General features: G+C 26.7%; 1 protein-coding gene across 1 annotated transcript; it reads right to left on the bottom strand.

Moving 5' to 3' along the window:
• Positions 1,137-3,883, bottom strand: LOC107646089 (the record flags this gene model as incomplete). The annotated part of the gene is given in 5 exon segments (XM_016350280.2): positions 1,137-1,238; positions 1,337-1,627; positions 1,738-1,864; positions 2,501-2,721; positions 3,730-3,883. Coding segments are annotated over 5 exon segments (879 nt in total), but the record flags the coding sequence as incomplete, so codon positions are not given.

Genomic DNA, 12,992 nt, shown 5'->3' with positions numbered 1-12,992 from the left:
GGATCTGTAAATCCCACTCCCTCGAGATTGTGTTTATAAGTGAAACAAAGAACCAATCTCGACAGGTGGAAGCAAAACTTCAGGTATGCGGCTACGAAAACTGGCATATTGTTAACCCGGCAGGAGTGGCAGGAGGACTTGTGCTAGCTTGGAAGGACAGCATCAATGTTCAAATTATTAACAGTGGAGAATTCTTTGTGGCAGCCGAAATTAAGGAAGTCGGAAGCAGTGAGGTATGGGCGTTCATTGGTGTCCATTTGAGTTGTTCAGAACAAATTCGATCCTTACAGTTTGAGGAGCTTATAACAATGAGCCAACACATGGAAGGAAAAGTGGTAATAGCAGGCGATTTTAATGCTATAACAAGCCAAGCGGAAAAGGAGGGTGGAGGCCAAAAATCAGCAACCACCATTGCAACATTCACTAATTTCATTGACAGTAACAAATTGGTGGATATTGGAATGGTGGGGCACCCTTTCACGTGGACAAATCGAAGACAATGCACATACTTTGTGAGCAGCAACAAAATCATCTTTACAAGCACAAACCCAATTCAATTGGAACATCAGACTCAGAACTATCACTCTCCAAACCTATGTGACAAATTCTACAATCCCTCTCCAAATCATCTTTATTAATAATATTAACATAGCCAACTAATAAATGGATATTGAAGCTTTAAACTTTATTTAACAACAAGCTGTAACATGGCTCAAATAACAAATTAACTAATTTAATTAATATACAACTCCAAACACAGCAATAATCTGCTTCATACACTCCTCAAAAGCAGTCCCAAATCATTTACAATAACAGTGAACTATGCTTCATAAACTACTCAAATTATCAAAATCAGAAACATGAAACACATTATTTAGAATCTACAGAGACATACCAATTTCAAGAAATGCCTTTCTCTATTGGAATTTCCAAAAGGATGCTACAACTAATGCACATCAGCACCAATACAATATGATGATATTTGCATTCCCTATAAATATTACAACTACAGAGGGGGCATATATGTTGATAAAAAATAACAGAACAGCCCTATGAGCTGAAACACTAGCCCTAATGCAATATTAAAATAATATATACAGAGGGAGAGATATATATTTTGATTAAAATAGACTCACCGCAACATGTTTTGATTTCTTATCCACCCATGTCTCATCCTTGTGTTTGTGGGTCTTCGCAAACAATTCTAACTGTGTTGGAATCCTCTTTAATGATATTTTCTACCAAACATATAAATTAAAAAACCTACGAGTATCAACTACCAATTGAAGTGTATAAAATTATAACATAAAAGATCTAAGTTTTTATATAACATCACCATATTAGTTTTGTGTTGGGTAACGGAAATTGGGCCAGCAGTATGAAGAGCCGCTCCAAATCCGCTGCAACCAGATGCTCGATTTGACTTGCCTTGTGTGCTCTTTTGTAGAAACCCAGTGTCAGTATTCCAATAAGCACAGAGAGCATCCCACACACCATCTTCTATCCATTGAGGTTTGACACGACTTGCACGAGCTTTTCCCAACAAATTTTTTAGTAACGCCACACCTCGCCTCTCAAAATTTTTTCGAGCCCAATAAAGATCTGGAGGAAAAAATTGATGTTTGCTCTGGATAATCAACACAAGCAAGAATAGTTATAAGTTGATATATATTATATTTTTCAAACTTAGAACTAATTCTTAATCTACCAAAGATTAAACGTTTCTCTAAAACCTACTTTGAACTTTTCCCACCAAAATTTCCTAGTAGCATCTGGTATCTTTTTCCACGAAGGCCACGGCTGAGAGTAATGCCCTCTAATGATGTCCGAAATTGTATGAGCCGCGGTAAGTGAAGGTAAAAATCTGTAGATATTACTTAATATCAATCGGAATACAATATAAGAGGTTAACTTCAAAAAATAAAATTATTGTAGTCTTGTATGGTGTTAAGGAAGTAAACTTAGAATGATAAGGCCCTGTTCTAATAGTAAAAACAGAATAAATTTATCCTAAATCCAAAAAAATTGTTAAGGAAGTAAATCTATCCCCACAAAACACACAACAAAATCTGTTGATGACAACAGATTAAGCACCAAAGGAGTGAAATCTTCTTATAGTGGACATCAATAAATTAATGAACAATGGTATATTACAAAGCAGTTTGTCATGGTTAAATGTTAAATATATAAAAAAATACAAAACTAGGGGGAACTCAAGAGTCATTTGTAATTACCAGAAAATGCTATAATACCCTTAAAAAATACTAATAACTAATCAGAAATATATATCATTGAGATTGAGATATAATAATAACTAATAAGACCCATTCAAAACAAATTAATAAAGATTTTCAGGATCTATTTATTTTTTAAGAAATAATATTTAATTTCTTATTCAATCATTATATTGTTTATTCTTTATATCTGAATAAGTATCTATTTTCTTATTCTATTAATAAGTAGTTTAATTGTTATGTACATTTATTCTATATAAACGTACCCTTCTCCTGCCAAGTCCAGTTTTAGCTTCCTTTGACTTGTCTCAACATTTGAAGACGCATGTAATGAGGAAAGTGTATTGGCCGTTGTAGCAGATGGAGTAGTGGTAGAATTGGATGTTATTGGTTCTAAACTTTCAGCAAGTCGTGTCAATTTCACCTTTTTTATTTTATTGTTGGATGTCATCTTTTGTTTTCCTTTTCTTTTGTCACTGTTAGACATCTGCATAATTTCAAATAAAATAAGCACCAACATGTATTATTAATTCAAATAAATGGTTTTTCAGTAAAATCTAATAGTTTTAAGAGTAATTATCCAAATTAGTCCTAAAGGATTTTAAAATCGGACATTTTAGTCCTGAAGAAAAATTAATACACTGATAAATCCCCAAGGTTTTACTCCGACAGACAAATCAGTCCCCAGTTCATTCTCCGGCAAAGTAATTACCCAAATCAGTCCTCAAAGATTTTTAAAATAGACATTTTAGTCAAAAAAATAATGATAAATTTATTCGTTATATATATATATATAGTCACTCAATAATAATAATAAAATTATTAGAGATTATTCTACAAGAAATTCAAGGTTAAAACCATTTGCTATTTTTGTATTGAATATAATTAAAAGATGTGCTATGTAAAAAAAATGTTTGTATTAAAAAATATGTATTAAAAAAATGTATTAAGAATCTAATGAATAAATTTATCATTATTTTTGTCAAAAAAATACAAAAAATATAGTACAATATTATTGTGCAATTAATAATAGTAATTATTTTATTTTATTTTATTTTTGGACAGAGGACTATTATATCCAACAGATAGAAACGTTGGGGATTGATTTGTACATTAGTTTTTCTTGGGGATTAAAGTGTCCTTTTTTAAAATCTTTGGAGACTGATCTGGGTCTGGGTAATTACTCTACCGGAAAATGAACTGGGGACTGATTTATCTACCGGAGTAAAACCTTGGAGATTGATCTGTGTATTAATTTTCCTTGGGAACTAGAATGTCCGATTCTAAAATCCTTGGGGACTGATTTGGATAATTACTCTAGTTTTAATTACTAGCAAAATACTTTTAATGCTATGTTCTATTTATGGGGAAACGTTCAGTTTCCTTCAGGTACTACACAAAACCAACCACAAATCTAATAGTTTTAATTACTAGCAGAATACTTTTAATGCTATGTTCTATCTATGGGGAGCTAATAATAGTTTGATCCAATTACCTTAAACAACGCCGCGCTTTTCCAAGGGATATAGACTGGTATTTTCCCTTCTTCAACCCCCTTATCCATCTTGTCTGATTCATCATCACTGGATTCATCCTGATCTGTCGTGCTACCAGAAAATTGGCGCCTAGTCATAGTGAAATTCAGTGTGAGCAGCAACAAAATCATCTTTACAAGCACAAACCCAATTCAATTGGAACATCAGACTCAGAACTATCACTCTCCAAACCTATGTGACAAATTCTACAATCCCTCTCCAAATCATCTTTATTAATAATATTAACATAGCCAACTAATAAATAGATATTGAAGCTTTAAACTTTATTTAACAACAAGCTGTAACAAGGCTCAAATAACAAATTAACTAATTTAATTAATACGAGATAAAAAACACAAGATAACAAAACAGAGGCCCTCGTGCAAATTGGATGTCTCAATGTACATCACAAACTTTCCTTTAAATAATTGATAAATGAAAATTGAATCGAAGCCAAAAGCGAACAATAATAGAGCTCATTACATAAAGAAAACAATAATAGTATTTCATCCCTATCCATCAGCTATTTATTTAGAATGATGTATATTGTTAATTAATAATTAATATGTAAATGATGAGTTAACAGTTATTAATAGAGAAAAAAGGAAAAGGTTCTTTGTTCGTGTGGGTGTGGGTAGAGACATTCCTCTACCTCTGTGTTCTGTAGCCATTGCACATATCATTATGAAATTTTAATGTAAAACCAGAAAATCCAGAATAAACATTATATATCTAGCCACGGTAGAAACAATATAAGTATGAACGTTGCAAACACCTCCTAACATGACTCAGATAAACAGAACAACCTGACCTATCAACATCAAATAGTAGTATATTAACTCACAGTTACAGAGTTCTAGTTACAGATCCAGTGTTCTAGTTCCAGGGTTTAGTTGCAGATTCATAATAGGAGAGAAAGAGAAAGAGAAACTTACAGATCTAGTGATTTGCAGGATGCAGAAACAGCGACGGACTCACAACGACGGCGACGGCGACGGCGACGGCGACGGCGACGGCGACGGCGACGGGCTCACGGCGAAGGATGGAGGAGGACGGCGAAGCTTTGCTCTCAGATGCAGAACGGTTGCGAAGCTCTTCTCTCAGACAGAAAACGGCGGCGAAGCTCTGCTCTCGGACGGAGGACGGCAGCTAAGCTATGGGCTCGAACGGAGGACGGCGGCGAAGCTCTGCTCTCGGACGGAGGACGGAGGCGAAGCCCTTCTCTAAGATTGAGAACGACGGTAGCCAGCGGGGTTGGAGAAGAAGAAGCTCAACTGGAGAAGAAATTAGGATTTTAATTTTGAAGAGTCAAGAGTGAAACTCTGAACGTGAAACCCTAGCACAATATTAATTAGATAAGTAAATTAAAGAGAAAAAAAATATAGGTAAAAGTTATACGTGAACATAATAACTCCAATAAAACTAAATAAAATTTGTAACGATGGATGTGATGAAATCGATAGCGTTGAAGGTAAAAAAATAAAGGCAGTAAGAGAAATATAACAAAGTGTATTAGGAGGTAAAAAAAATCAGTAAAATAGATGAAATTATAAAAAAAATAAAAAAGATATATTTTTTATGATTAAAAAAAATTCTAATAGAATAATTAGAATGAGGCTACTGGACAGACCATCAGAGTATAGTACTCACAGATATACTTAAAACAACACTATACAAACAAAGACCAATATAGAATTAAACAAAACATAATTTAAATGAATACCTCTGAATATAATAAGATCTATACAAAAAAACTATTTATCACCACTGATTAAACACTTGTTGGCTTCTAATTATTTTTTTTATTTCATATATGGCCACGAAAATAAATCTTTTGACATCGTCTTTACCTAGTTTAAGATGTCAAAAAAACTCATTTAAATAATTGTGCGGTATAGAGAAGAATTTATAAGATAAAGAAGAATCAGACCAAAATAAAAAAATAAAAAAAAAGAGAGATCGTGGGAATAAAGAATTGAATAGAAGTTATGCGTGAGTTTTTGTAACTGTTAGTAAAATAAGTAACAATATAATATTTTTGAATTATGTTAGTAGGGTTAAAATAGGAAATAGAAAATTGGACACCAAACCTCCATGTTTTGGCATTATATATTGTTATAGATATAGATATTTTATTTTATATTATCTATACCAATATATAAAGGCAATACCAGAGTTTGGTGTCCAATTTTGGTAGACATCATTTGCCCTCAAATAATTTATTTTACAAACTAAAATTATGGACAAAATAGTAAAAATACATTTTTGTTTTTAATTAAAAATTATTAACCCACAAAAAAGTCAAATAACTATCCACTAAAATGAAAACAGTTTTGTTACTTCTATTAACTTCCCACTAAAATGAAAACAGTTCTGTTACTTCTATAAATATAACAACACATCTTCCATTGCCTCCATCCACTGCAGTTTGAATTTTACTTTTCTATATTTTTCTTGCTGTTTGGTTCTTCTCCTTCCTTCAACACTCTCGCCTCCATCCTCTTCCATTGCATTCATCCACTGCAGTTACAAATTTTATTCAGTTACTACTTTTACGCATAACATTCACTTATATCTCTTCTTCTCTTTAGTTTACTTATCTAATCTATATTTTCAGTCATTTCTCTGTTTTTTTTAATTTATTCCCAACTTTTGACGTATAAAAATAGTACTGTATCTCCTTTTGTTTTTATTTAATTTTATATAACATTTAAATGTGGCAAGATAAGAACTATGTTATACATTTTTTATTGTTTTAATCTTTATGATTATTTTCTTCTCTTTATTTTTCTATCTCATGAGCCATGTAAGTTTTAATTTATTATTTTTCATATATATTATAAGTCTAACAACAATATATAGAGTCAATACAGAGAATTGACTATGACTTTGGTGTCTAATTTTTTGGACTATATTAATCCTACAATAAACTATTTTGAAAACTAAATTATAAGGACAAAATAGACATAAAATTTGTTTTGAAAATCCAATAACTTCCTACTAAAATGACAGTTTTAAAAAATATGAGACAGTCTGCAAATTGCTAATAAATAAAAAGAAAATGAACTGGTATGAATATCAATATCTTCACATTCTTCATCATCTTCATGCTTTGTTTAATTCTATATTAGTTTTAGTTTATATCATTTGTTCTATCAATATCTTCATGCTTTGTTTAATTCTATGTTAGTTTTAGTTTATATAGTTTGTTCTGTCAATGTCTTCGTATTCTTTATCATGTTCATATTTTGTTTAATTTTATATTAATTTTAATTTATATCCTTTTGTTTTGAGTACGTTATCCTTTCAATAGTTTAGTTTTTACTTTTTTGTATTTTTCTTGCTGTTCTGTTATTCTCCTTTCTTCAACACTCTCGCCTTCGTCTTCTTCCATTGCCTTCATCAACTACAGTTGTTAATTTCATTCAGTTTTACAGCGGTTACTACTTTCACATATAACATCCACTTATATCTTTTCTTCTCTTTAGTTTACTTATCTAATCTATATTTTCAATCATTCATCTGCCTTTTTAATTTATTCTCAACTTTTGACGTATGAAAATACTACTGTCTTTAATATTAAATTAATAATTTTTTTACAATATAATTTAGAAAATTAATAAATGTCAAATCAAGTACTCTATATAATTAAATATTAAATTCAATACTCTACATAATTAATAGTTTAGATAGTTTAAAAAATTAACATATTAATATTTTTAAGCGATTTCTAGCGTCTTATATATATGTCAATCAAATAAATTGGCCAATATTCAAAACAAATAATATTGTAGTAGACAAAATTAATAATTTAATTTAGTTTCAAAGTAGATATTTATGTGCTCAAATATCAAATATAATACTCTACATAATCAATATATTAGAAAATAAAAAAAATTATTACAAAGCAATTTAAAAAAAAATGAGTTAACAAAATATTTATGGGACTTTTTTCATTCAATCATTAATAGGTAAAGACATATCAAAAAATAAAATTACATATCAAATAAAAAATCGTTTTCTTTCTACGTCAAATTGATAAGATAAAAAAAATTATTTCTTTTTACAATAAATTGATAAAAAAAAGACACAGTACTTTTTTATGTTGTTATTATAGGTAACAAAATCAAAATAAAAATTTAAAAACATTATTTACAAATTAACTATTTATAAACGTTATTAAGTTTAGTTATTTATTTTTAATAGTATTTAATTTGAAGTCGAGATAAAAATTTGTATTTAAAACACTATTATTTATCTTCATGCATAATTCTAATTGATAAAAAATATTTTAATTTTTTTTAATTTTATATTTAATTTTTTTAAATTATCTTTAATTTTGTTATTTTTTCAAGATTATTAATTTATATTTTATTATATCCCTTTATTATATCAAACACTTTTTTTTCTTATTATTATTCTTTATACACATACTTGTCATGGTCTCATCGCCATTATTATATTACTTTGTTCTCCTTTCTCATTTTTTTCTTCTCCTTCCACCTTCTCTTCATCCGACCGTAATTAATTATCACCAAGTATTATTATCGCAACTTTCAATCTTGTCTATCACTTTGATTTATAACTATCTGTTCTGTTAACTTTTATGAGTTGTTGAAGTTTTGTTAAAAGAAGTAAGATATAAAGCATTTATTTTTTTTTCAAACTATCAAAATTTGATGTCAATAATCCTAAAAAACAATATCAACATATATTACTTTTAGCTAAAATAATAAAAAAAATACATAATTGTAAGTTTTCAAACTAATAATTATAAATTTTAGTCGCAATTTAATATAGTACATTAGGACAAAAGGCAACCATTGCTATTCATATTTGACTGCTACTATCTAAGTTTTATATTTATTTTATTGTGCACATTAATTTAAGTGCACTTTATTATTTTATTTTACATGTTTTGAAATAATGCCATTGTATTATAAGGATGAGATTAACTTTCATAATCTAATGTGAATCTTTTTATTATTTTGTTTGTTCATAAAATAGTTTTGAAAACTTTTAGATTTATCGTTCTGATTTGCTTCTTATTAATCCTCACTTAATATACTCAAATTTAATGACTTTGATGGTGGTGAATTTTTGTAATTAGTTAAAAAATTTTAACTTTTTTTTCTCTATCTACGATTTTGAACAAACTCAATTTTATTATTAAATAGTTTTTTAAATTCAGAATATTTTTAACTTTTTGTATAAAAATTAGACTTAATAAATTACCAAAATTCAAACCTATTTCTCTTGAACTACTTTTTGATTGTATAATTGGAATTGTTTAAACGGAAAATTATTAGACCCCTAAAGTTTTTAAAGTAAAAGAAAAATACAAATTTTAATTGATAAAAAATATTTTATTTTTTTAATTTTATATTTAGTTTTTTAAATTTTCTTTAATTTCATTATTTTTTAAATTATTAATTTATACTTTTTATTATATTATCTTGCTATATCAAACACTATTCTTTCTCTTACTATTATTCTCTATACACATACCTGTCATTGTCTCATCGTCATTATTATATTATTTTATTCTACTTTCTCGTTTTTTCTTATAACCATTTATTCTGTTAACTTTTATGAGTGGTTGAAGTTTTGTTAAAAGAAGTAAGACATAGAGCGTTTAATTTTTTTTTTTAATTATCAAAATTTGATGTAAGTAATCCTAAAAAAATCAAAATATATTATTTTCAACTAAAATAATACATAATTGTAAGTTTTTTAACTAATAATTATAAATATAAGTTGTAATTTAATATAGTAATTTGAGACAGAAGACAGCCATTGCTATCTATATTTGACTGCTACTATATAAGTTTCACATTTATTTTATTATGCACATTAATTAAAATGGACTTTATTATTTTATTTTACATGTTTTAGAATAATTCCAGTATTATAAGGATGAGATTAATTTTTATAATCTAACGTGAATTTTTTTTATTATTTTGTTTGTCATTTGAATACTATCCATAAAAAATAGTTACTTAAAGTGAAATACTATATAAAGAGAGACAACAAATTTTTTGATTTATCGTTCTGATTTGCTTCTTATTAATCCTCACTTAATAAGTTATTAATAGTGAAACACTATTTGATGGTGGTGAATTTTTGTAATTAGTTAAAAAATGTCAACTTTCTCTTTCTCTTTCTCTCTATCTCTCTCTACGATTTTGGACAAAATCAATTTTATTAGTAAAAAGTTTTTTAAATTTAGAATATTTTTAACTTCTTATATATATAATAATCAAACTTAATAAATTACCAAAATTTAAATCTATTTTCTTGAACTACTTCTGGATCATATAATTGGAATCGTTTAAACGGGAGATCTTTAGACTCTAAAATTTTCAAAATAAAAAAATATAATAAAATAAATTAAAAAACCTAATAAAATAAAATAGTTTAAAAAATAGAATATATATAAGAAAAAATAATAAATTAAAACTTACATGGTCCATGAGATAGAAAAATAAAGAGAAGAAAATAATCATTAAGATTAAAACAATAAAAAAAGTATAACACAGTTCTTATCTTACCACATTTAAATATTATATGTCTATCTAATAATCAATAAAAAATAATATTATTTAATGTAAAATAGATTAAAAATAAAAAAGAGATTAACAAAATCAATTAACAAATTTCTTATCTTAGGTCGCCAGATTATTTGAAAAATCAATTAACAAAGTTTTTATATTGCTACATTTATTATGTTATATGTTGAACTAATAATCAATAAAAAATAATATTATCCAATGTAAAATAGATTACAAATAAAAAAAAATTAACAAAATATGTGTGAGAATTTTTTATTCTACTATTGATAGGTGTAGATTTTTTTGTATCTTTTATATGTTAACCATGTGACAAATAAATAATATTAAATTAATTAATTTTTTTGCAATATAATTTAGAAATTAATAAATGTCAAATCAAGTACTCTGTATAATTAAATATCAAATTCAATACTCGCGTCTTATATATATGCCACTCAAATAAATTGGCCAATATTCAAAATAAATAATATTATAGTAGATAAAATTAATAATTTAATTTAGTTTTAAAGTAAATATTTATGTACTCAAATATCAAATATAAATAATACTTTACATAATCAATATTTTAGAAAATAAAAAAATATTACAAAGCAATTAAAAAAAATAAGTTAACCAAATATTTATGGGACTTTTCTTCATTCATTCGTTAATAGGTAAAGATATATCAAAAAATAAAAATACATATCAAATTGATAAGATAAAAAAAATTGTTTCCTTTTACATTAAATTGATTAAAAAAATGAGACATAGTACTATTTTTATATGTAAAAAGTTTAGAATAAATTAAAAAGACAAAGGAATTACTGAAAATATAGATTAGATAAGTAAATTAAAGAGAACAAGAAAAATATAAGTAGATGTTATGCGCATGAAAATAATAACCGTTGCAAAATCGTCCAAAATTTGCAACTGAAGGCAATGGAAGATGATGGAGGCTAGGGTATTGAAGAAAGGAGAAGAATGAACAGCAAGAAAAATACAGAAAAGTAGAAACTAAATTAACATAGAATTAAACAATAAAATATGAAGATAGTGAAGAATGTGAAAATATTTATATTCATTCTCGTCCATTTTTTTTATTTATTAGCAATTCCGTCTGCATTTTTTGAAAGTAAAAGAGTAATTTAATTTAATTGAGGGTTAAGTATGACTGATGGTGGAACAGTTTTTTATTGAAAGGGAGTTAGTTTTTAAATTGAGTATGTAAGTTTTTTTCGGTTTTAAAATATGTCGTGGGTTGATAGTGAATCAGTTTGATACTTTATTGTGGGTAAATTCTTTATTTGATAAAAAAAGAATAAAAAATATGGAGGACGTAGTAACAATTTATTATATTAAATTCATTGTTTAACAAAAAAATAAACAGAGATAAAATAGGAAGAAAAAATTGGATACCAAATTTTTCTTATTCCCATTATACATTTGTATAGTTCATTATACATTAGTACGGTCCAATATGTAAGATAAATGATACTGTGATAGACAAAATTAATAATTTTATTTTATTTTAGAAAAAATATTTATGTACTGTAATCAATAATTTAAAAAATTAAATAAATATTATTGCAAAGTAATCTAAAAAGTTAACAAAATATTTATAAAATTTCTTCATTCCATAGATAAAGACATATAAACAAAAATAAGAACACATATTAGATAAAAAAATATTTTCTTTTTACATCAAATTAATAAGATAAAAAAATAATTCTTTTACATCAAATTGATTAGAAAAAAAGATAGAACTATTTTTTATCTAAAATATTGGAAATGAATTAAAAGAATAGAAGAATGACTAAAAATATAAATTAAATAAGTAAATTGAAGAAAAAAAATGTAAGTGGAAGTTATGCGTGAAGCCAAATTAAATTTGCAACTGCAATGGATGGATGTTGAAAAGAGGAGAAAGTGGATATTATTGAGGATGTTGTCTTTGAATTTTATTTTAAAAATTAAAAATTAGTACTCAAAAATAAAATAAACCATGAATATAAAATACCTACCATTTATACCTATTATTTGGACCATTATTGTGTCGATTTCTATATTTTTCAAAAGGTAGAATATAGATACCTGTGTTTAACAATGAAGTTGGCGTATGAATTGTATCAACTCCCTTATCAAATCATATGACGATCATTTGCACGTAATTATTAATTTGTTGAATTCTCCCTTTCTTAATAAATGCATGTCAGAACCAAAATATAGCAAAACACAGAAAAAAGAATCGACAACAGCCAGATGACATATTTGTAAGTGGAGCAGTTATTTAATTTCCTCACGATTGCAGCAGTTATTAAACTCTTTTGTGGGTTGGTGACTTTTTTTAATTAAGAAACAAAAATGTATTATTACTATTTTGTCCATAAATTTGATTTGTAGAATGAATTATTAGAGGGTAAATGATGTCTATAAAAATTGGACACCAAACTCTGGTATTGGCTTTATATATTGGTATAGATTAGAGAAATAAAACTAATGAACGAAAAATTTAAATAAGTAATGAAAGAAGTTGCCAAATCAAACAGATTGAAATTTAAATAAAATTTTGATATATTAAAAGTTTAAATATGCGTATTTCTTGTACCAGTTATAAATTTAAAAATAAATTTAAATAAAATTTTATGTACTCTTTTTTTTTATTATCAAGATAG

Source organism: Arachis ipaensis, chromosome B06 (assembly GCF_000816755.2).
Source record: "Arachis ipaensis cultivar K30076 chromosome B06, Araip1.1, whole genome shotgun sequence".
Classification (NCBI taxonomy): domain Eukaryota; kingdom Viridiplantae; phylum Streptophyta; class Magnoliopsida; order Fabales; family Fabaceae; genus Arachis; species Arachis ipaensis.
Note: the sequence above shows the minus strand (reverse complement) of the source record. Positions and strands in the feature narration are given on the sequence as shown.